Raw genomic sequence first — 26,416 nt, forward strand, 5'->3', positions numbered from 1 at the left:
TCTCCATGATGTGTGTCTCCATGATGTGTGTCTCCATGATGTCTCTCCATGATGTGTGTCTCCATGATGTCTCTCCATTGTCTACATGATGTGTGTCTCCATGATGTCTCTCCATTGTCTCTCCATGATGTGTCTCTCCATTGTCTCCATGATGTCTCTCCATTGTCTACATGATGTGTGTCTCCATGATGTCTCCATTGTCTCCATGATGTGTCTCTCCATTGTCTCCATGATGTCTCTCCATTGTCTCCATGATGTGCCCTGCCTGTGTGTGTTGGGCTGTCACCCATCAGCAGGCTGCAGATGCCCAACGTCAAACCGACACACTGTGCAGCTGCATCACTACTGTGGGGAGGAAATCATATTCACTGGCTGTCAGTTCCTGGGGGCAACAACAAATAAAATGCTTACCAAACATAATGTAAATCACATTGCTACAAATAGATAAGGATGGAGATGGAAACCTAGATCTAACCTCAGTATTTTATTTCAGAGCCTAAAGCTAATACTGGAAAGAGAATGCATCTGTAATGAATTGTAGTAATCTGTTCAAGGTCTGTCAACTTTTAGTCTCGGTGTTTTCTTATTAACATTTTTTATTATCAGAGGGCAAGAGAAGGAGACTGTGAAATCTTCTGTTTTACTGTGTAGATACTATCTATTTTTAACCTATTTATTTAACCTGAAACATTCTTATCTAGCTCTGTTTGTAGTTGTTTATTTAACCTTAAACGTTATTCTCTGTTTGTAGTTGTCACACACTCTCCACATGCGCTACTGTTTCTTATCTATCCCGATTGCCTAGTCACTTTTACCCCTGCCTACATGTACATATTACCTGTACTACGTGGTACCCCTGCACATTGACTCAGTACTGGTACTATTTGTATACAGCCTCCTTATAGTTATTTATTGCATTACTGTTTTCTATTTTTATTCGCACATCTTCTTACTTTTTACCTCTGCATTTTGGGGAAAAAGCTTGTAAGTAAACATTTGATGGCGGATCTACACCTGTTGTATCCGGAGCATGTCACAAATACACATGTATTTGATTTGGCCAAAAGGGCAGGGTGTGATGTGATTTATTGATTTTTGGAAGCGTGGAATGTTGTACAGTGCTGTAGTTCCATGTGGTGTACAATACATACTGCTAGTTTATAATTGGCAAAACTCCTGCTCTGTTCCAGGAAATGACAGGGCTTATCATAAGTGAGCCTGTGTCTCTGTCTGGGGGAGTATTTATGTACCCTTCCAGTCACATGACATGCCAACATCTTGTCAATAGACCAGTATAGTTGCAAACAATATTAGAAAGCAATCGTTCTCTAGAGTTACCAACATTAAAGTGGCCTCTATGGAACTTTTTCCTTTTATCTTATTGGACAAAGGGAAACTCCTGTCAACATCATGACTAAAAGCATAGCGTTTGCAACTGGCAACTACATTTCCATAGTGCCTCTTTAACCAAGCTGTGTTCAACTTTGAAATAGACTGAAGTTTTGGTTGCAGCAGCAGTCCTCAAGCACTGTAATGACTTGGCTTGCACGTCTGTTTTACACTAAACAACTAATAGAACCTCATTTATGGCTCAACTGAGATGATCAGGCCATGTTGTTGTGCTGAACAAGAGGTGGGCTGTCTGTCCAAATCATTTGAATCTATTAGGAATAGTTAGGCTAATAGCCCTCACTGCTCGTACTACCTGAACCATGCACCATCTGGAGTACTGGATGTTGAACCATGGCAGAGACGTTCTAGTAGTGATTAAAACCCTTGCCTTCTTCTCATTAGTGCTATTGAAGTATTAAACTGGAAGTGACGTACTAGTGTGACCCCATAATGTACCTCGCAGGCTCAACTCCCACTCAGTTATTCCTTGTGAACCTCTGGTTTGTTCTCATCAAAGCATTGAGAAATGTGTTACAGAAAGTCTGAGAGTCCTTTAGGTGCCTTTTGGCAAACTCCAAGCGGGCTGTCGTACCTTTTACTGGAGTGGCTTCCGTCTGACCACTCTACCATAAAGGCCTGATTGGTGAAGTGCTGTAGAGATTGTTCCAGAAGGACAACCATCTCCACAGAGGAACTCTAGAGCTCTGTCAGAGGGACCATTGGGTTCTTGGTCACCTCACTGACCAAGGCCATTCTCCCCCTTATTGCTCAGTTTTGGCCGGGTGGCCAGCCCTAGCAAGAGTCTTGGTGGTTCCAAACTTCTTCCATTTAATAATGATGGAGGTCACTGTGTTCTTGGGGACCATCAATGCTGCAGAAATGTTTTGGTACCCTTCCCCAGATCTGTGCCTCGACACAATCCTGTCTCAACGCTCTAGGGACAATTCCTTCGACCTCATAGCTTGGTTTTTGCTCTGACATGCACTGTCAACTGTAGAACCTATGTATTGACAGGTTTGTGTGTTTTTTCCAAATAATGTCCAATCAATTGAATTTACCACAGGTGGACTCCAAGTTGTGGAAACATATCAAGGATGATCAATGGAAACAGGATGCACACGTTTCAAAAACCCTTTTTTTGCGTTATCATTATGGGGTGTTGTGTGTAAATTAATGAAGACATTTTTTTATTTAATCCATTTTAGAATAAGGCTGTAATGTAACGAAATGTGGAAAAAGTCAAGGGGTTTGAATACTTTCCGAATGCACTGTAGCTATGAAGCGTAACATATCTAAAGTAGATTGTGTGAGAAAGGTCCTGTGAAGGGCGAGAACAATTTAACAAGGTGTATGTGAATCCCATTATTTACACTGCTAACCCCATCAGACACCTCTACTCTGACTGCAACTGTTGGCGGGCTCTGCCTGCCAAAAATACCCAGAGAAGCTGCAATTAAAATGTGATTCATATGCTACACCTTTGTGCATGAAAGTTTGTTTAGCTAAAGTTGAATCTCTCCCCCACTTTAAAGTGCTTGCAGCCAGAGAAGTCCACCAGTCAAGCAAATTAGTCTCTGTTTTAGTCTGGCAAGATGGGAGTCTGATAGGGACTAGGGAGGTACACTGAGAATCAAGTTCAGGACTCTCTGACAAACACTTAAGATTTTCACTTTAGTTTGGCTACACAATATAGGCCTAAAGGACCACACACACAACGCACCGAATGATGATCTGTCATTCATCTGCTGTTCGGTGCGGTGTGTTTTAGGGACCACCAGCTGGATGTCTGCTGTTCGGCGTGGTGTGTTTTAGGGACCACCAGCTGGATGTCTGCTGTTCGGCGTGGTGTGTTTTAGGGACCACCCGCTGGATGTCTGCTGTTCAGCGCGGTGTGTTTTAGGGACCAACAGCTGGATGTCTGCTGTTCGGCGTGGTGTGTTTTAGGGACCACCTCTGCTGGATGTCTGCTGTTCGGCGCTGTGTGTTTTAGGGACCACCTCTGCTGGATGTCTGCTGTTCGGCGCGGTGTGTTTTAGGGACCACCTCTGCTGGATGTCTGCTGTTCGGCGCGGTGTGTTTTAGGGACCACCCCTGCTGGATGTCTGCTGTTCGGGGCTGTGTGTTTTAGGGACCACCCCTGCTGGATGTCTGCTGTTCGGCGCTGTGTGTTTTAGGGACCACCCCTGCTGGATGTCTGCTGTTCGGGGCTGTGTGTTTTAGGGACCACCTGCTGGATGTCTGTCTGCTGTTCGGTGCAGTGTGTTTTAGGGACCACCTGCTGCTGGATGTCTGCTGTTCGGCGCGGTGTGTTTTAGGGACCACCCCTGCTGGATGTCTGACTGCTGACATTTTCGTGCAATTCTACATGTAGTATTGGATTGCAAATTATGGCCAGCATTCTGTTCAGAGCTGCTAAGTACTCTGGGTTGGCAAATGTTACCGGTTTATCCGAGCCTTAAGGTGATGCTCTTCTGCTACAAATGTCATATAGTCTACTGTTGTCTTGCTTACTCCTATATGGTTCATAAAGCCAGATTCCCAGACTCATAGTATAGATTTGATATCAAGTTACCTGATATTGGCAAATTAGTCTGTGATAAAAGTTGCCTGAAGAGTGACATCATGTTTAAGTTTAATTTTGCTTAGTTTCTCTGCTTGGTATCCTGAATATGTTTTCATCAAAATCATCTCTGCTCCAACAAACCTTAAAGAACATCAGTTCCCACAGTGCTCAGGATCAAGTAACCTTTGTTCTCTGTTGCCACAGCAACTATACCTTAGTCTGTTCCTGAATAAACAGAAGAAGAAACTGGTCACAGGATTCTTATTTTCTTAGATGTAGGAAGCCAAGACTAATTCCCAGACATTGGAAGATATGTTGCGCACAAGGAGCTGATTTACTCCTTTTCTTTCTCCTCCCTCTTTTCTGGCACTAATTTATTTTCTCCTCATCTGAAATGTAGAAATACTGATTGGGTGTTTTCAATGGCAGTAGAAGCAATAGCGGCAGTAGTAGCAATAGTAGTAGTAGTAGCAATAGCAATAGCGGCAGTAGTAGCAATAGTAGTAGTAGTAGTAGCAATAGCGGCAGTAGTAGCAATAGCGGCAGTAGTAGCAATAGCGGCAGTAGTAGCAATAGTAGTAGTAGTATCAATAGCGGCAGTAGTAGCAATAGCGGCAGTAGTAGCAATAGTAGTAGTAGTAGTATCAATAGCGGCAGTAGTAGCAATAGCGGCAGTAGTAGCAATAGTAGTAGTAGTATCAATAGCGGCAGTAGTAGCAATAGCGGCAGTAGTAGCAATAGCGGCAGTAGTAGCAATAGTAGTAGTAGTAGTAGCAATGGCAGTAGTAGCGGCAATAGCAGCAGTATGGTAGCGGTAGTAGCAGCAGTATAGTAGTGGCAGTAGCAGCAGTATAGTAGCAACAGTAGCAGCAGTATAGTAGCAACAGTAGCAGCAGTATAGTAGTGGCAGTAGCAGCAGTATAGTAGTGGCAGTAGCAGCAGTATAGTAGTGGCAGTAGCGGTAGTAGCAGTAGCAGCAGTATAGTGGTATAGTAGTGGCAGTAGCGGCAGTATAGTAGTGGCAGTAGCGGCAGTATAGTAGTGGCAGTAGCGGCAGTATAGTAGTGGCAGTAGCAGCAGTATAGTAGTGGTAGTAGTGGTAGTATAGTAGCAGCAGTATAGTAGCGGTAGTAGCAGCAATGTAGTAGTGGCAGTAGCAGCAGTGTAGTAGTGACAGTAGCAGCATTATAGCAGTAGCGACAGTAGCGGCAGTATAGTACTAGTGGTAGTAGCGGTAGCAGAACCAGTATAGTAGTGGTAGCAGCAGCAGTATAGTAGTGGTAGCAGCAGCAGTATACAGTATCACAGGAAGGCCATAAAGATCATCAAGGACATCAACCACCCGAGCCACTGCCTGTTCACCCCGCTATCATCCAGAAGGCGAGGTCAGTACAGGTGCATCAAAGCTGGGACCGAGAGACTGAAAAACAGCTTCTATCTCAAGGCCATCAGACTGTTAAACAGCCACCACTAACATTGAGTGGCTGCTGCCAACACACTGACACTGACTCAACTCCAGCCACTTTAATAATGGGAATTGATGGGAAATGATGTAAATATATCACTAGCCACTTTAAACAATGCTACCTTATATAATGTTACTTACCCTACATTATTCATCTCATATGCATACGTATATACTGTACTCTATATCATCGACTGTATCCTTATGTAATACATGTATCACTAGCCACTTTAACTATGCCACTTTGTTTACATACTCATCTCATATGTATATACTGTACTCGATACCATCTACTGTATCTTGCCTATGCTGCTCTGTACCATCACTCATTCATATATCCTTATGTACATATTCTTTATCCCCTTACACTGTGTACAAGACAGTAGTTTTGGAATTGTTAGTTAGATTACTTGTTGGTTATTACTGCATTGTCGGAACTAGAAGCACAAGCATTTCGCTACACTCGCATTAACATCTGTTAACCATGTGTATGTGACAAATAAAATTTGATTTGATTTAATAGTAGTGGCGGTAGCAGTAGTAGTAGCAGCCGTATAGTAGTGCCAGCAGTAGCAGTAGTAGTGGTAGCAGCAGTGTTGTAGTAGTAAGAGTAGTAGCAGTAGTAGTAGCAGCAGTATAGTAGTGGTGGCAGCAGTAGTAGTAGTACTAGTAGCAGCAGTAATAGTAGCAGCAGGATGTGAGGGCAATAGTGTGTAGTTCATCATATCTCACAAATGGAGAAGACGATGGGGTAGATATGATTTATCGTAGATATATTTTAGGCAGTTCACTGGGGAAATTCATCAGCTTAGATTTCAAGGCTCTTTTTCAAAGGAGAAAGTGTGTTCCATTTTGATTTAGCCTACACTTTAAACCTTGGTGTGTGAAGGTCCTGATACATCAGCTTCCATGATTGGTCTGAAGGGTTTTCTGACGGCATGCGTCCGTTGGCATGGTAACCAAGCCAACTTTGAGGTATTGGTAAAAACGAATAAATGTACTTCAGGGAAAAGATATTAGGCCTATGCATTTGATTTCAGGCTCTAGTTTTGGGAGTTCAGTTTTGGGAAAAACCACCAGTGCAAAGTGGTAAAGGTTATTAATGTTGAAGAGGATCATATTTACTCATCATAATTGAGGGGTTTGGGACTCATTCTGCCAGTCCTAGTTTACTCATCATCATCGAGGGGTTTGGGACTCACACTGTCAGGCCAAGTTTCTTTTGATTGGTATTTAACTCATTCAACTATTTAGTGGCGTAACGATGGGAGCTGTTGAATCATGTCCTATTGGAGGTCAGTCTGGTTATTTTTAGCCACGATCGGTGAGTCTACAGTATATTCCCACCAAAATCCATACCAATGACTTTGCATACTCCTGTATTGTCTCTTGGACAAGAGACTGGTTGAAGACTTGAAGTCCTCTTCATGGAAGAAGGGGATATTTTTAACACATGGCACACACTGAGTGCTGGGGGTTAGTTTGGTTTATTTTCAGCGTCTACACAAAGGCTCCTCACCCCCTTCGGCCCCCCTCCTCCCTCTCTGTATGGCACACTCCCATGTCTACCGACGACAGCCAACATCTGGAAAAGTTTGTTCTCAAACTTATTTTTCCTTCTGACCATTGTGAAGTGAATACATTTTTTTCATCAGACTTTTTTGTTTCTTTCTATTTATGTTGTGAACACCTTTGATGTTCTCCTTAGACATTTGACTACATTTCGCTACACCCGCAATGACATCTGCTAAATGTGTATGTGACCAATAACATTTGATTTGATATCCCATAAAGCTCTGGGGAAATGGAGTGCACTAGATACTGTAGGGAATAGGGTATCATTTGGGATGCAGACTGAGTAGGATGCTGACTGTTGACCCCTATGCAGCTACACTACATTGTAGTCCCAGACAGCCACAGGTGACATATTTCATTCTTTAGCTTGGAATGTCCAGTTCACCATTCTTCCTTTGAAACCAAACCTGTGGCCTATAATGCCTGTACTGCTCTCCAGTATGTAAGGTATTACAGAGCCCAGGTCTGCTAGCCCTCATTCAGGTGGTGCTACGGTGTGTTTTGTTTTAACACCTTTGGCATCCTCCTGACGTTTTATCATTAGTAGGATCCTGCTGGTTGTTGACCCCTCGGTAGCTATTGGCTACAGACATTGTTGTCCAAGAGAACCAAGGGTGAAACCTGGACTTTCCGGTTCACCATTCTTGCTTTGAAACCAAACTTCTGTCTGACCTACACTATAATGATTGTATTGATCATCCATGTAACTTAGTAGTGATCTCAGGTAGGGCTGGGAATTGCCAGGGACCTCACGATACGATATTATCGTCATACTTAGGTGCCAATACGATATATGTTGCGTATCTATATGTATTGCGATTCGATACTGTGATTTTATTGTGATTCGATGTTCCAGACATATTGCTCACCATACTGTATGTCTGCTGCAGAGAGACCAGAGAGAGCCATGAGAAATCAAGTTTTGATCAGTCATGAAAATAAAATATTTGAAAACAAATTGCCTCCCTAGTTTAAAAGCTTTTGGTGCAGTTACTGCCAATTAGAGCAAAAATAATATTGTCGGTACGATATAACATAAAAAACAATATGCCGATATGTAACTATTGATTTTGTATTCCCCCCATCACTAATCCTAGGCATGCTGTCTGTCCCCCCCTTCAGGTGGTGCTGCTCAGTGGTCATCTGGACAGCTGGGATGTGGGCCAGGGGGCCATGGATGATGGTGGTGGAGCGCTCATCTCCTGGGAGGCCTTGTCTCTGCTTAAAGACCTGGGTAAGAACCTGGGAGGCCTTGTCTCTGCTTAAAGACCTGGGTAAGAACCTGGGAGGCCTTGTCTCTGCTTAAAGACCTGGGTAAGAACCAGAACCTGGGAGACCCTGTCTCTGCTTAAAGACCTGGGTCAGAACCTGGGAGGCCCTTTCTCTGCTTAAAGACCTGGGTCAGAACTTGGGAGGCCCTGTCTCTGCTTAAAGACCTGGGTAAGAACCTGGGAGGCCTTGTCTCTGCTTAAAGACCTGGGTCAGAATCTGGGAGGCCTTGTCTCTGCTTAAAGACCTGGGTCAGAACTTGGGAGGCCCTGTCTCTGCTTAAAGATCTGGGTCAGAACCAGAGCCTGGGAGACCCAGACCTGGGTAAGAACCTGGGAGGCCTTGTCTCTGCTTAAAGACCTGGGTCAGAACCTGGGAGGCCCTGTCTCTGCTTAAAAACCTGGGTCAGAACCAGAGCCTGGGAGACCCTGTCTCTGCTTAAAGACCTGGGTCAGAGCCAGAACTTGGGAGACCCTGTCTGCTTAAAGACCTGGGTCAGAACAAGAGCCTGGGAGACCCTGTCTCTGCTTAAAGACCTGGGTCAGAACCAGAACTTGGGAGACCCTGTCTCTGCTTAAAGACCTGGGTCAGAACCAGAACCTGGGAGGCCCTATCTCTGCTTAAATACCTGGGTCAGAACTTGGCATGCCTTGTCTCTGCTTAGGACTTGGTCAGAACCAGCACATGGGAGTCCCTGTCTCTGTCTAAAGATCTGGGTCAGAACCTGGGAGTCTGCTTAAAGACCTGGGTAAGAATCAGAACCTGGGAGGTCCTACTGTTCCCTACTTATACTGAACTACGTTTGACCAGGGCTCCTAGTCAAAAGCAGTCCACTATTTTTATTTATTTCACCTTTATTTAACCAGGTAGGCAAGTTGAGAACAAGTTTTCATTTACAATTGCGACCTGGCATTTGTATAGGAAACAGGGTGCCATTTAGGATCTAGACTATGTATCTGGAACATAATCCACTATCTCTGAAGCTCTTATTGACATGAGCCTCAAAAAAATATTTGTGTTTTGTATCGAGTCTATTGGCATCTTTTGAAGCTGTTTTGTAATCAGGGGCCTTATGTATCTAGCGTCTCGGAGTAGGAGTGCTGATTTACGATCAATCAGTTTAGCCTTTTACATCACTATGAATAAGATAACATGGACAGGAGAGCACTGATCCTAGATCAGCACTCTTGGTGACGTGCATTTAAACTGCTGTTTGCTGACTCATATAGCAATTAGCATGGCTTGCTTCATTCTTTTTCTGGTCATTGTTCACTTAATAAAGAATGACTTTTTCCACATGAAGTGTAATTAGACACGTAAAGTAGACCACCGAGCTGTTTGTGCTCTCTGACTGAAAGCCTTAACGTTGACTTGAGAGAATCTTTCCTTTTTCCACTGATGTTGCAATGGAAAGAATGTCATTCCCATTGAATATGTGAAGCCATTTTAATGTCTGGACAATAATAACCAGTCGCTGCTTTATTGTTCATTCTTGCGGCTGGATGGATGCATAGTAAAGTACTTAGCTGGAATATGCTCAGCTTTGCCCACTATTAAAGAAGAGGACCTATCATCAATGAAACTTTTAGTCAAGATGAAGCCACGGAACAATAATTGGTCCCTTGGGCTTTGTTCAGCTACGTCCCAAATGGCACACTATTCCCTATATAGTGCAGTACTGTTCACCAGGGCCCAACAGTAGTGCACTACATAGAGAATAGGTTGCCATTTGGGACGCAAACCCTAGACATGGCACTGATGTCAGATGAGGGTGTAGGCTACAGAGTTATATTAGAGAACCTCTATGGGAAGGGAGTGGCCTGCTGTCCTTTGTAGCCCACATAAAGTAGTAGCCTCGGGGGATGGGGGGGTCACTTCTAGAATAACACACAGGCTGAAACCCAAATCAGATAAGTTGTCTCTGGAAGTCCTCTCTATGAATGGGGCTCATCATTGCAGTGAATGTAGGAAATGTTGACTAGGGTCTGGTGAATAGGAATGTTCTGCTGAATATGTGGAATATTAAACAGCCCAAGGGTTGGTGAGGAAAAGGGAATCCATTTGTATGTATTGTGATTGCGTGTCCAGGTCTGCGTCCCAGAAGAACCCTCCGGACAGTGCTGTGGTCTGCGGAGGAGCAGGGAGGGGTTGGAGCGCAACAGTACTTCCAGCTTCACAAGGTACCTTTCTACCCTGGTGCATCTTGTTGGATTTTTACTGTCCATTTAACTTGTACACTCTCACCATTATCCTCCTGTCATACAGTACATCCTATAGCCCTCAAACTTAACTCTGGACCTGGAAGTCCGTTCCACTGCTTTGCTTCATTGTTCCCCTCTAATCAGGGACTGATTTAGACCTGGGACTCCAGGTGGGTGATTCCCCTCTAATCAGGGACTGATTTAGACCTGCAAATGAGCAGGCTGCGGAGGGTCAGAGCAGTAGGGTCAGAGTTGACTAGAAATGTCCTATAAGCTCCTTTTTTTGGCTAGATTTAAGACTTCTGTTCTCTCCGCTTTAGATTCTTACACACACACACATAGTGGTCCACTGGGTAGAGGATGTCATACAAACCATTGAAACAGCACAACTATTATGTGGTCGTTCTTACATTTTGAATCGTTGACCCCAGTCTCCTTCAGATTGTGTGTGTACCGGTAATAGTGTTTTATTATCAATAGCTGATGGCTTTTCATCTACATCAGCTTGTTCTTTGCCAGTCAACATGTGGTAGGAACTGGCTTCATTCGGAGCGGTACACAGAAATGTAAACTGTCGTCAGATCTACTGTAGGTGAGCCACTGGGATGTAGGGCACTGCACAGATTGTTTAAGTCAGAATGGAGCCGGGACCACACTGTAACTGAATACCAGCATTCTGGGAGCGTGGTGGTTTTTGTGCATTCTAATGTGAACGGAATCAGAATGGCCAGAGGTTAGAGGGTAACAGAGGGTTCACATCCTGACTCTGACCAGAGACCCACCTTCTCCCTGGCCTGCACTGGTTCCAACTACATACTATGGATTTCCTCAGATTTCTCCGAAAAGCTTCAGTATACAACACTAAATGTCCACTACACTACATCAGTGGTATTCAATCTTTTTCAGCAGGGACCCCATTTTTTTCCACCAGAATTTCTGGGGACCCCTTTTTTTTCGCTCTAATTTCTCGTGACCCCACCCCAAAAATTATGACCAAACTTAAAAAATTGGTACGTTTCGATTCTTACATCAACAAATAACCTTCAATTCATTACACTTTCATCTCTTATCAAAATGAAAAGAAACCAATAAATACATTTACTCAATAACATTTTATTTTCCTAATTATCTTTCTCCAAAATGTTTGTATATTGTCTCCTAAATGTTTGTTTCCGCGCCCACGATTTTGAATACCACCGTCTTAGATCCAGTCCAGCTACCCCTGCATTCAGACGTTTGCAGCAAATGTTCCCGTCATGTTTATCAAAGAGGAATCTTCATTGACCATCATGGAGTTGATGTTTCTATTCCACTTTGTGGGACATTCTATGCTCTCTCCCTTGCAGAAGCGTAGTTGTCCGCTAGTGTCTGAATGGGGGGTGATGGTCCAGTCTTTTCCCCCTACTTCTCTCACATCCTGGTAAAACTTTTTAGCTCGAACGCTGGCCAAATATATCAACAGCCAGGAGAGATAAATGTATTTCTCTGTGTGGTGTGCGTTCTGGCACAAAATGGTTGTCGTGCATCACCCAACAGTGCTACAGTGCTTTATGGTTGAAGAGAGGAGTTTCCCACCTTACTATATACACTGCTCAAAAAAATGAAGGGAACACTTAAACAACACAATGTAACTCCAAGTCAATCACACTTCTGTGAAATCAAACTATCCACTTAGGAAGCAACACTGATTGATAATACATTTCACATGCTGTTGTGCAAATGGAATAGACAACAGGTGGAAATTATAGGCAATTACCAAGACACAGACCACTTCTCAGTTCCTATGCTTCCTGGCTGATGTTTTGGTCACTTTTGAATGCTGGCGGTGCTTTCACTCTAGTGGTAGCATGAGACGGAGTCTACAACCCACACAAGTGGCTCAGGTAGTGCAGCTCATCCAGGATGGAACATCAATGCGAGCTGTGGCAAGAAGGTTTGCTGTGTCTGTCAGCGTAGTGTCCAGAACATGGAGGCACTACCAGGAGACAGGCCAGTACATCAGGAGATGTGGAGGAGGCCGTAGGAGGGCAACAACCCAGCAGCTGGACCGTTACCTCCGCCTTTGTGCAAGGAGGAGCAGGAGGAGCACTGCCAGAGCCCTGCAAAATGACCTCCAGTAGGCCACAAATGTGCATGTGTCTGCTCAAACGGTCAGAAACAGACTCCATGAGGGTGGTATGAGGGCCCGACGTCCACAGGTGGGGGTTGTGCTTACAGCCCAACACCGTGCAGGACGTTTGGCATTTGCCAGGGAACCCCAAGATTGGCAAATTCGCCACTGGCGCCCTGTGCTCTTCACAGATGAAAGCAGGTTCACACTGAGCACATGTGACAGAGTGGAGACGCCGTGGAGAACGTTCTGCTGCCTGCAACATCCTCCAGCATGACCGGTTTGGCGGTGGGTCAGTCGTGGTGTGGGGTAGCATTTCGTTGGGGGGCCGCACAGCCCTCCATGTGCTCGCCAGATGTAGCCTGACTGCCATTAGGTACCGAGATGAGATCCTCAGACCCCTTGTGAGACCATATGCTGGTGCGGTTGGCCCTGGGTTCCTCCTACTGCAAGACAATGCTAGACCTCATGTGGCTGGAATGTGTCAGCAGTTCCTGCAAGAGGAAGGCATCATGGACTGGCCCGCCCGTTCCCCAGACCTGAATCCAATTGAGCACACCTGGGACATCATGTCTCGCTCCATCCACCAACGCTACACCACAGACTGTCCAGGAGTTGGCGGATGCTTTAGTCCAGGTCTGGGAGGAGATCCCTCAGGAGACCATCCGCCACCTCATCAGGAGCATGCCCAGGCGTTGTAGGGAGGTCATACAGGCACGTGGAGGCCACACACACTACTGAGTCTCATTTTGACTTGTTTTAAGGACATTACATCAAAGTTGGATCAGCCTGTAGTGTGGTTTTCCACTTTAATTTTGAGTGTGACTCCAAATGCAGACCTCCTTGGGTTGATAAATTTGATTTCCATTGATAATTTTTGTGTGATTTTGTTGTCAGCACATTCAACTATGTAAAGAAAAAAAGTATTTAATAAGAATATTTCATTCATTCAGATAAAGGATGTGTTATTTTAGTGTTCCCTTTATTTTTTTGAGCAGTGTATTTGTATTTATTATGGATCCCCATTAGTTCCTACCAAGGCAACAGCTATTCTTCCTGGGGTCCTGCAAAATTATAGAAGTTATACAATATAAAGCGCTTTCAGCACTGGAAAAGCACAATATAAATCCAATCAATGATTATTTACGATTCTATACCTATTCTGCTGTCCCCCAGGTGAACATCTCTAACTTTAACCTAGTGATGGAGTCTGACCAGGGTACCTTCACCCCCCTGGGACTGCAGTTCACAGGCTCAGTCCAGGCCCGGGCTGTCATGGCTGAGGTGATGAAGCTACTGAAGCCCATCAACACCACCACCCTGGAGGAACACGGAGAGGGAATTGATATAGAGATGTGGATGGATGCCGGCGTGCCAGGTGTGTAGACTCTCTTCTGTTGTCTGTCTGTCTGAGTCAGTAGGAGCCAGGTGTGTAGACTACCTTCTGTTGTCTGTCTGTCTGAGTCAGTAAGAGCCAGGTGTGTAGACTACCTTCTGTTGTCTGTCTGTCTGAGTCAGTAGGAGCCAGGTGTGTAGACTACCTTCTGTTGTCTGTCTGTCTGAGTCAGTAGGAGCCAGGTGTGTAGACGCTCTTCTGTTGTCTGTCTGTCTGAGTCAGTAGGAGCCAGGTGTGTAGACGCTCTTCTGTTGTCTGTCTGTCTGAGTCAGTAGGAGCCAGGTGTGTAGACTACCTTCTGTTGTCTGTCTGTCTGAGTCAGTAGGAGCCAGGTGTGTAGACTACCTTCTGTTGTCTGTCTGTCTGAGTCAGTAGGAGCCAGGTGTGTAGACTCTTTTCTGTTGTCTGTCTATCTGAGTCGGTAGGAGCCAGGTGTGTAGACTCTCTTCTGTTGTCTGTCTGAGTCAGTAGGAGCCAGGTGTGTAGACTCTCTTCTGTTGTCTGTCTGAGTCAGTAGGAGCCAGGTGTGTAGACTCTCTTCTGTTGTCTGTCTGAGTCAGTAGGAGCCAGGTGTGTAGACTCTCTTCTGTTGTCTGTCTGAGTCGGTAGGAGCCAGGCGTGTAGACTACCTTCTATTGTCTGTCTGAGTTGGTAGGATCCAGGTGGGTAGACTACCTTCTATTGTCTGTCTGAGTCAGTAGGAGCCAGGTGTGTAGACTACCTTCTATTGTCTGTCTGTCTGAGTCGGTAGGAGCCAGGTGTGTAGACTACCTTCTATTGTCTGTCTGGGAGATATGCTGGAGAGGCTTCCTCGTAGTCTATTTGACTCTTGTTCCACCTGTGTCTCTTTGACCTTTGTCAAATTAACAAGCCATGTTCCCCTTCTGCAGAAGTGCTTTTCACCTTTTTAAACAGGAAGTAGCACGTTATTTCTAGACCAATTGAAGATTCAGTTCCACATTGTCTCTGTGGTCATTTTTGTGGAATTGATCAGTTTCTCAAATAACATGTTTGTAGAAGTGAAATATGCCCTGTACTCCGATTTAAAAATAACTAGCATTGCTACAGTATGTAGGCAACCAAATAATTTGGTCTGACAGGGAAGAGGAAGTGTATTATGAAACACATCCCCAGTAATGTATTTGTTGTGCTGATATTTGCTAAATTGAGAGAGAGACTCAGCCTACCAGCATGTGTTAACTCTAACCTACTTCATTAACATGGGTGTCATCCAACACAGTTGTTTTGGGATCTCTTAAAGCTGAGGTGGAGATAAACAATGAAGCTCATTAGGACCTGGGAGAGGATGTTTTAGAATTCATTAAGTGTTTCAGAGTAGGCTAGATGTGCTGATCTAGGATCAGGTCCCTCCCCGTCCCATCCATATAATCGTATTCATTATGATCGAAAAGACAAAACTGATTCTAGATCAGCACTCCTACCGTACGCTGAGATGCTTTATGACCACATGCCCAGACCTCTACAGTAGTCTAATGTTGATGAGCCCACGTCTCCCTCCATCAGTCCAGCTAATAGACGAGTCTTTGACTGTCCTCAGCCATACCCAGACACAGTGTAACCACACCTGTAAAAAGACTTGTTATAACAGATCAGCCTTCTTACTGTAAAGGAACTGTTTCAGGAATGACATCACCTTATCTCAGTGGAAAAGTAACTATTCTGGGTGGATGAATGGTGTAACCAAGAGAGGGGCTGTTCACTGTGAGGGTTCAAAAAGCCACAATGTTAAACAAATGAATCACTGGACCAGCTGTCCAAACACCTCACTCTCATTTCACAAAATGGCAAAAAGTATATGTGTTTGTCCCACATGGCACCCTATTCCCCATATAGTGCACTACTTTTGAACAGGATCCATAGGACTCTGGTCAAAAGTAGTACACTATGTAGGGAATAGGGTGCCATTTGGGATTCAGCCTAAATGTAATGCAGCTCCATCCATTGACCTTTCACTACACACATTCCTTCCTTTTTCCAGAGTGAAAATGTTGTTGCTTTTTCTCTCTGTTACAGTGGATTTGGAAACATGGTTGAGACTACAGTTGCTTCCCACATCAGTACCACCAGTCTCTCTCCTAGCATTGTCTCCCTATTTCACTTCTGAATTGTCCTTACAAATCAACATAAAGGGGAAAGGACATAAGTCTCTCTGTCAGGTAGATTACAAGACAGAAAGCTAGATGTTTAACAGGACATTAGTCTCTCTCTGTCAGGTAGATTACAAGACAGAAACCTAGATGTTTAACAGGACATTAGTCTCTCTGTCAGGTAGATTACAAGACAGAAAGCTAGAAGTTTAACAGGACATTAGTCTCTCTGTCAGGTAGATTACAAGACAGAAAGCTAGATGTTTAACAGGACATTAGTCTCTCTCTGTCAGGTAGAATACAAGACAGAAGGCTAGATGTTTAACAGGACATTAGTCTCTCTCTGTCAGGTAGATTACAAGACAGAAAGCTAGATGTTTAACAGTCTCTCTGTCAGGTAGAATACAAGACAGAAAGCTAGATGTTTAACAGGACATTAGTCTCTCTCTGTCAGGTAGAATACAAGACAGAAAGCTAGATGTTTAACAGGACATTAGTCTCTCTGTCAGGTAGATTACAAGACAGAAAGCTAGAAGTTTAACAGGACATTAGTCTCTCTGTCAGGTAGATTACAAGACAGAAAGCTAGATGTTTAACAGGACATTAGTCTCTCTCTGTCAGGTAGATTACAAGACAGAAAGCTAGATGTTTAACAGTCTCTCTGTCAGGTAGAATACAAGACAGAAAGCTAGATGTTTAACAGGACATTAGTCTCTCTCTGTCAGGTAGAATACAAGACAGAAAGCTAGATGTTTAACAGGACATAAGTCTCTCTGTCAGGTAGATTACAAGACAGAAAGCTAGATGTTTAACAGGACATAAGTCTCTCTGTCAGGTAGATTACAAGACAGAAAGCTAGATGTTTAACAGGACATTAGTCTCTCTCTGTCAGGTAGAATACAAGACAGAAAGCTAGATGTTTAACAGGACATTAGTCTCTCTCTGTCAGGTAGAATACAAGACAGAAAGCTAGATGTTTAACAGGACATAAGTCTCTCTGTCAGGTAGAATACAAGACAGAAGGCAGTTTAACAGTCTCTCTGTCAGGTAGAATACAAGACAGAAAGCTAGATGTTTAACAGTCTCTGTCAGGTAGAATACAAGACAGAAAGCTAGATGTTTAACAGGACATTAGTCTCTCTCTGTCAGGTAGAATACAAGACAGAAAGCTAGATGTTTAACAGGACATTAGTCTCTCTCTGTCAGGTAGATTACAAGACAGAAAGCTAGATGTTTAACAGGACATTAGTCTCTCTCTGTCAGGTAGATTACAAGACAGAAAGCTAGATGTTTAACAGGACATTAGTCTCTCTCTGTCAGGTAGAATACAAGACAGAAAGCTAGATGTTTAACAGGACATTAGTCTCTCTCTGTCAGGTAGAATACAAGACAGAAAGCTAGATGTTTAACAGTCTCTCTGTCAGGTAGAATACAAGACAGAAGCTAGATGTTTAACAGGACATTAGTCTCTCTCTGTCAGGTAGATTACAAGACAGACATGAACAGTCTCTCTGTCTAGCTAGATGTTTAACAGGACATTAGTCTCTCTGTCAGGTAGAATACAAGACAGAAAGCTAGATGTTTAACAGGACATTAGTCTCTCTCTGTCAGGTAGATTACAAGACAGAAAGCTAGATGTTTAACAGTCTCTCTGTCAGGTAGAATACAAGACAGAAAGCTAGATGTTTAACAGGACATTAGTCTCTCTCTGTCAGGTAGAATACAAGACAGAAAGCTAGATGTTTAACAGGACATAAGTCTCTCTGTCAGGTAGATTACAAGACAGAAAGCTAGATGTTTAACAGGACATTAGTCTCTCTCTGTCAGGTAGAATACAAGACAGAAGGCTATGAGTCTCTCTGTCAGGTAGAATACAAGACAGAAAGCTAGATGATTAACAGGACAACATGTTTAACAGGACATTAGTCTCTCTGTCAGGTAGAATACAAGACAGAAAGCTAGATGTTTAACAGGACATTAGTCTCTCTCTGTCAGGTAGAATACAAGACAGAAAGCTAGATGTTTAACAGGACATTAGTCTCTCTCTGTCAGGTAGAATACAAGACAGAAAGCTAGATGTTTAACAGGACATTAGTCTCTCTCTGTCAGGTAGATTACAAGACAGAAAGCTAGATGTTTAACAGGACATTAGTCTCTCTCTGTCAGGTAGATTACAAGACAGAAAGCTAGATGTTTAACAGGACATTAGTCTCTCTCTGTCAGGTAGAATACAAGACAGAAAGCTAGATGTTTAACAGGACATTCGTCTCTCTCTGTCAGGTAGAATACAAGACAGAAAGCTAGATGTTTAACAGTCTCTCTGTCAGGTAGAATACAAGACAGAAGGCTAGATGTTTAACAGGACATTAGTCTCTCTCTGTCAGGTAGATTACAAGACAGAAAGCTAGATGTTTAACAGTCTCTCTGTCAGGTAGAATACAAGACAGAAAGCTAGATGTTTAACAGGACATTAGTCTCTCTGTCAGGTAGAATACAAGACAGAAGGCTAGATGTTTAACAGGACATTAGTCTCTCTCTGTCAGGTAGATTACAAGACAGAAAGCTAGATGTTTAACAGTCTCTCTGTCAGGTAGAATACAAGACAGAAAGCTAGATGTTTAACAGGACATTAGTCTCTCTGTCAGGTAGAATACAAGACAGAAGGCTAGATGTTTAACAGGACATTTGTCTCTCTCTGTCAGGTAGAATACAAGACAGAAGGCTAGATGTTTAACAGTCTCTGTCAGGTAGAATACAAGACAGAAAGCTAGATGTTTAACAGGACATTAGTCTCTCTCTGTCAGGTAGAATACAAGACAGAAAGCTAGATGTTTAACAGTCTCTCTGTCAGGTAGAATACAAGACAGAAAGCTAGATGATTAACAGGACATTAGTCTCTCTCTGTCAGGTAGAATACAAGACAGAAAGCTATATGTTTAACAGGACATTAGTCTCTCTGTCAGGTAGAATACAAGACAGAAAGCTAGATGTTTAACAGGACATTAGTCTCTCTCTGTCAGGTAGAATACAAGACAGAAGGCTAGATGTTTAACAGGACATTAGTCTCTCTCTGTCAGGTAGAATACAAGACAGAAAGCTAGATGTTTAACAGGACATTAGTTTCTCTCTGTCAGGTAGAATACAAGACAGAAAGCTAGATGTTTAACAGTCTCTCTGTCAGGTAGAATACAAGACAGAAAGCTAGATGTTTAACAGTCTCTGTCAGGTAGAATACAAGACAGAAGGCTAGATGTTTAACAGGACATTAGTCTCTCTCTGTCAGGTAGAATACAAGACAGAAAGCTAGATGTTTAACAGGACATTAGTCTCTCTCTGTCAGGTAGAATACAAGACAGGAGGCTAGATGTTTAACAGTCTCTCTGTCAGTTAGAATACAAGACAGAAAGCTAGATGTTTAACAGGACATTAGTCTCTCTCTGTCAGGTAGAATACAAGACAGAAAGCTAGATGTTTAACAGGACATTAGTCTCTCTCTGTCAGGTAGATTACATGACAGAAAGCTAGATGTTTAACAGTCTCTCTGTCAGGTAGAATACAAGACAGAAAGCTAGATGTTTAACAGGACATTAGTCTCTCTCTGTCAGGTAGAATACAAGACAGAAAGCTAGATGTTTAACAGGACATTAGTCTCTCTCTGTCAGGTAGAATACAAGACAGAAAGCTAGATGTTTACCAGGACATGCGTCTCTCTCTGTCAGTTAGAATACAAGACAGAAAGCTAGATGTTTAACAGGACATTTGTCTCTCTCTGTCAGGTAGAATACAAGACAGAAGGCTAGATCTTTAACAGTCTCTCTGTCGGGTAGAATACAAGACAGAAAGCTAGATGTTTAACAGTCTCTCTGTCAGGTAGAATACAAGACAGAAGGCTAGATGTTTAACAGTCTCTCTGTCAGGTAGAATACAAGACAGAAAGCTAGATGTTTAACAGTCTCTGTCAGGTAGAATACAAGACAGAAAGCTAGATGTTTAACAGGACATTAGTCTCTCTCTGTCAGGTAGAATACAAGACAGAAAGCTAGATGTTTAACAGGACATTAGTCTCTCTCTGTCAGGTAGATTACAAGACAGAAAGCTATATGTTTAACAGGACATTAGTCTCTCTCTGTCAGGTAGAATACAAGACAGAAAGCTAGATGTTTAACAGTCTCTCTGTCAGGTAGAATACAAGACAGAAAGCTAGATGTTTAACAGGACGCTAGATGTTTAACAGGACATTAGTCTCTCTCTGTCAGGTAGAATACAAGACAGAAAGCTAGATGTTTAACAGTCTCTCTGTCAGGTAGAATACAAGACAGAAGGCTAGATGTTTAACAGGACATTAGTCTCTCTCTGTCAGGTAGAATACAAGACAGAAGGCTAGATGTTTAACAGGACATTAGTCTCTCTCTGTCAGGTAGAATACAAGACAGAAAGCTAGATGTTTAACAGGACATAAGTCTTTCTGTCAGGTAGAATACAAGACAGAAAGCTAGATGTTTAACAGGACATTCGTCTCTCTCTGTCAGGTAGAATACAAGACAGAAGGCTAGATGTTTAACAGGACATTAGTCTCTCTCTGTCAGGTAGAATACAAGACAGAAGGCTAGATGTTTAACAGGACATTAGATTTCTTCCTAGCAGTACCTTGGGAATGTTAGTGTCAGGAAGGGCCACTGCATCGTGCTGTTTCCAAATGGAAACTGTACAGGAACCTGATTGCCAAGCTAAACACTAACTGCTACCAGATGCACTTATACTGCTCTGGTTCCCCCTGCTCCTACTTACATTCACTTGCAAAAGAAATGGGAAAGCATAACATAATGGGTTTGTAATTAACTCTGGGTTTAGCTTTGTCAACAGTGATCATTTTGAGAATGTGAGTTGATTAGAATCTCATTGTCTCTTTAGAAGTTAGAATACAGTATGCACTGCACATTTAATCAGTCATAATGGTACGTTCAAGGACTCAGAGACACACAAACAAACCAACCAACCATAGTTAATACATTGATGTAAGTGACTCCTTACCGGTTTTGTTGTGTCTGTCCTCCAGGAGCCAGCCTGCACGTTGCAGACAGTAGATACTTCTGGTTCCACCACACCAACGGAGACACCATGTCTGTTCAGAGCCCCATAGAAATGAACCTGTGTTCGGCCCTGTGGGCGGTGGTGGCCTATGTAGTGGCTGACCTGGAGGAGATGCTGCCCAGGTAGTCCACTAGGACTGTCCTGCATCCTAAACGGCACCCTATCCCCTGTATAGTTTTGGGAGAAGAATATGGAGAATATGGTGCCATAAAAATGCTTTACTGTTGTTTGTCCTCCAGAAGGGCTTCCTGCAGTAACCTCTGTGAAATTATACCACACTCTGGTTAAGTGGCTAAAGAAGAATTAATAGTGTGTATAAACCACACAATGTACAAAATGGAATTAAGTATTTTTGGCATATTATTTCCGGTCAATTTCTTTTATAATGAACACTTATGTACTGCATGTTTCATGTTGACTGTCATTATGTCTAATCTGCCAATAAAGCTGGTCATTAATTAGACCAAGGTGCACGTGTATTTTGACTCTCATTCATAGATGGAAGAGACTAAGGGGGACTTTTCTGGCAAACAGCCCAATTAGACCAAATCTAAAACTTGACCTTTAACCTAACCTTAACCTAATTTTGACCAATTCTGAAATTCAACATTTGTGTGCTGGTCAGGCACTTAGTTTTTTCCAGGCTTGGGAAGTTTAGACACAGGAAGTGATGGGGGTCTGGTGCCAGACTGGCCTGGTGACCGACAGGATAAACCTGGTTTACAAGGTGATATCTTTATGACAAGGTGATACCCTCTTCTCACCAGACCAGGCTATTCTATACTCAACAAAAATATAAACATGTAAAGTCTTGGTCCCATGTTTCATGAGCTGAAATGAAAGATCCCTGAATTGTACTATACACACAAAAAGCTTCTCATATTTGTGCACAAATTTGTTTTGTGAACATTTCTCCTTTGCCAAGAAAATCCATCCACCTGACAGGTATGGCATATCAATAAGCTGATTAAACTGCATGATAATTACACAGGTGCACCTTGTGCTGGGGACAATAAAAGGCCACTCTAAAATGTGCTGTTTTGTGTCACAACACAATGTCACAGATGTCTCAAGTTTTGAGGGATCGTGCAATTGGCATGCTGACTGCAGGAATGTCCACCAGAGCTGTTGCCAGAGAATGTCATCTTTATTTCTCTACCATAAGCTGCCTCTGTCGTCTTAGAGAATTTGGCAGAATGTCCAACCGGCCTCACAACCGCAGACCACAGGTAACCACGTCAACCCAGGACCCTCCACACCCGGCTTCTTCACCTGCGGGATCGTCTGAGACCAGCCACCCGGACAGCTGATGAAACTGTGTGTTTGCACAAACGAAGAATTTCTGCAGAAACTGTCAGAAACCGTCTCAGGGAAGCTCATCTGCATGCTCGTTCCCCCCCACGGTCTTGACCTGACAGCAGTTCGGAGTCGTTTTTATTTTATTTATTTTAATTTCACATTTATTTAACCAGGTAGACTAGTTGAGAACAAGTTCTCATTTGGAACTGCGACCTGGTCAAGATAAAGCAAAGCAGTTCGACACATACAACAACACAGAGTTACACATGGAGTAAAACAAACATACAGTCAATAATACAGTAGAAAAAGTCTATATACAGCATGTGCAAATGAGGTAGGATAATGGGAGGTAAGGCAATAAATAGTAACTGACTTCAGTGGGCAAATGAGGTAGGATAAGGGAGGTAAGGCAACAAATAGTAACTGACTTCAGTGGGCAAATGAGGTAGGATAAGGGAGGTAAGGCAACAAATAGTAACTGACTTCAGTGGGCAAATGAGGTAGGATAAGGGAGGTAAGGCAACAAATAGTAACTGACTTCAGTGGGCAAATGAGGTAGGATAAGGGAGGTAAGGCAACAAATAGTAACTGACTTCAGTGGGCAAATGAGGTAGGATAAGGGAGGTAAGGCAACAAATAGTAACTGACTTCAGTGGGCAAATGAGGTAGGATAAGGGAGGTAAGGCAATAAATAGTAACTGACTTCAGTGGGCAAATGAGGTAGGATAAGGGAGGTAAGGCAACAAATAGTAACTGACTTCAGTGGGCAAATGAGGTAGGATAAGGGAGGTAAGGCAACAAATAGTAACTGACTTCAGTGGGCAAATGAGGTAGGATAAGGGAGGTAAGGCAACAAATAGTAACTGACTTCAGTGGGCAAATGAGGTAGGATAAGGGAGGTAAGGCAACAAATAGTAACTGACTTCAGTGGGCAAATGAGGTAGGATAAGGGAGGTAAGGCAACAAATAGTAACTGACTTCAGTGGGCAAATGAGGTAGGATAAGGGAGGTAAGGCAACAAATAGTAACTGACTTCAGTGGGCAAATGAGGTAGGATAAGGGAGGTAAGGCAATAAATAGTAACTGACTTCAGTGGGCAAATGAGGTAGGATAAGGGAGGTAAGGCAACAAATAGTAACTGACTTCAGTGGGCAAATGAGGTAGGATAAGGGAGGTAAGGCAACAAATAGTAACTGACTTCAGTGGGCAAATGAGGTAGGATAAGGGAGGTAAGGCAATAAATAGTAACTGACTTCAGTGGGCAAATGAGGTAGGATAAGGGAGGTAAGGCAACAAATAGTAACTGACTTCAGTGGGCAAATGAGGTAGGATAAGGGAGGTAAGGCAACAAATAGTAACTGACTTCAGTGGGCAAATGAGGTAGGATAAGGGAGGTAAGGCAATAAATAGTAACTGACTTCAGTGGGCAAATGAGGTAGGATAAGGGAGGTAAGGCAATAAATAGTAACTGACTTCAGTGGGCAAATGCTCACCTTTGATGGCCACTGGCACGCTGGAGAAGTGTGCTCTTCACAGATGAATCCCGGTTTCAACTGTACCGGGAAGAGGGTGTATGTGACGTTGTGTGAGCGAGCGGTTTGTGAACAGAGTGCCTCATGGTGGAGGTGGGGATATGATATGGCCAGGCATAAGCTATGGACAACGAACTTAAATGCATTTTATCAATGGCAATTTGAATCCACAGAGATCCTGAGACGAGATCCTGAGGCCCATTGTCGTATAATTCATCCTCCGCCATCACGTTCCAGCATGATAATACACGGCCCCATCTCGCAAGGACCTGTATACAATTCCTGGAAGCAGAAAATGTCCTAGTTGTTCCATAGCCTGCATACTCACCCATTGGACATATTTGGGATTCTCTGGATCGACGTGTACAAGAGACAGCGTGTTCCAGTATTCACCAACTCCACACAGACATTGAAGATGAGTGGGACAACATTCCACAGGCCACAATCAACAGCCTGATCAACTCTATGTAAAGGAGATGTTGCGCTGCATGAGGTAAATGGTGATCACACCAGATGCTGGCTGGTTTTCTGATCCACTTGGGAAAAAAATGTATCTGACCAACAAATGCATATTTGTATTCCCAGTCATGTGAAATCCATAGATTAGGGCCTAGTTAATTTAGTTAAATTGACTGATTTCCTTATCAGGGTGATTTGTGGGGCAACCAGACTATTATAGATGTCTCTCCTCTCACCAGACCAGACTAGTATAGATGTCTCTCCTCTCATCAGACTATTATAGATGTCTCTCCTCTCATCAGACCAGACTATTATAGATGTCTCTCCTCTCACCAGACCAGACTAGTATAGATGTCTCTCTCACCAGACCAGACTAGTATAGATGTCTCTCTCACCAGACCAGACTATTATAGATGTCTCTCCTCTCACCAGACTAGTATAGATGTCTCTCCTCTCACCAGACTATTATAGATGTCTCTCCCCTCACCAGACTATTATAGATGTCTCTCCTCTCACCAGACTAGTATAGATGTCTCTCCTCTCACCATACCAGACTATTATAGATGTCTCTCCTCTCACCAGACCAGACTATTATAGATGTCTCTCCTCTCATCAGACCAGACTATTATAGATGTCTCTCCTCTCACCAGACCAGACTATTATAGATGTATGTCCTCTCATCAGACCAGACTATTATAGATGTCTCTCCTCTCACCAGACCAGACTAGTATAGATGTCTCTCCTCTCACCAGACCAGACTATTATAGATGTCTCTCCTCTCACCAGACCAGACTATTATAGATGTCTCTCCTCTCACCAGACCAGACTAGTATAGATGTCTCTCCTCTCACCAGACCAGACTATTATAGATGTCTCTCCTCTCACCAGACCAGACTATTATAGATGTCTCTCCGCTCACCAGACTATTATAGATGTCTCTCCTCTCACCAGACCAGACTAGTATAGATGTCTCTCCTCTCACCAGACTAGTATAGTTGTCTCTCCTCTCACCAGACCAGACTAGTATAGATGTCTCTCCTCACCAGACCAGACTATTATAGATGTCTCTCCTCACCAGACCAGACTATTATAGATGTCTCTCCTCTCACCAGACCAGACTATTATAGATGTCTCTCCTCTCCTCTCATCAGACCAGACTAGTATAGATGTCTCTCCTCTCACCAGACCAGACTATTATAGATGTCTCTCTCACCAGACCAGACTATTATAGATGTCTCTCCTCTCACCAGACCAGACTATTATAGATGTCTCTCCTCTCATCAGACCAGACTAGTATAGATGTCTCTCCTCTCACCAGACCAGACTATTATAGATGTCTCTCCTCTCACCAGACCAGACTATTATAGATGTCTCTCCTCTCACCAGACCAGACTAGTATAGATGTCTCTCCTCTCACCAGACCAGACTAGTATAGATGTCTCTCCTCTCACCAGACCAGACTATTATAGATGTCTCTCCTCTCACCAGACCAGACTAGTATAGATGTCTCTCCTCTCATCAGACTATTATAGATGTCTCTCCTCTCATCAGACCAGACTATTATAGATGTCTCTCCTCTCACCAGACCAGACTAGTATAGATGTCTCTCTCACCAGACCAGACTAGTATAGATGTCTCTCTCACCAGACCAGACTATTATAGATGTCTCTCCTCTCACCAGACCAGACTAGTATAGATGTCTCTCCTCTCACCAGACTATTATAGATGTCTCTCCCTCTCACCAGACTATTATAGATGTCTCTCCTCTCACCAGACTAGTATAGATGTCTCTCCTCTCACCATACCAGACTATTATAGATGTCTCTCCTCTCACCAGACCAGACTATTATAGATGTCTCTCCTCTCACCAGACCAGACTATTATAGATGTCTCTCCTCTCACCAGACCAGACTATTATAGATGTATGTCCTCTCACCAGACCAGACTATTATAGAT

At 43.3% G+C, this 26,416-nt stretch overlaps 1 protein-coding gene across 1 annotated transcript; it reads left to right on the top strand.

Annotated features, from left to right (window-relative positions):
- Positions 1-230: 230 nt before the first annotated feature.
- LOC139395238 (carboxypeptidase Q-like) lies at positions 231-21,646 on the top strand. Its single transcript, XM_071142885.1, has 5 exons — positions 231-374; positions 8,118-8,229; positions 10,353-10,444; positions 13,752-13,953; positions 21,136-21,646. The coding sequence occupies exons 1-5, from the start codon at positions 252-254 to the stop codon at positions 21,294-21,296; spliced, it is 690 nt and encodes a 229-aa protein (XP_070998986.1). The 5' UTR covers positions 231-251; the 3' UTR covers positions 21,297-21,646.
- Positions 21,647-26,416: the final 4,770 nt, after the last annotated feature.

This window comes from Oncorhynchus clarkii, unplaced genomic scaffold, assembly GCF_045791955.1.
Source record: "Oncorhynchus clarkii lewisi isolate Uvic-CL-2024 unplaced genomic scaffold, UVic_Ocla_1.0 unplaced_contig_11764_pilon_pilon, whole genome shotgun sequence".
Taxonomy (NCBI): domain Eukaryota; kingdom Metazoa; phylum Chordata; class Actinopteri; order Salmoniformes; family Salmonidae; genus Oncorhynchus; species Oncorhynchus clarkii.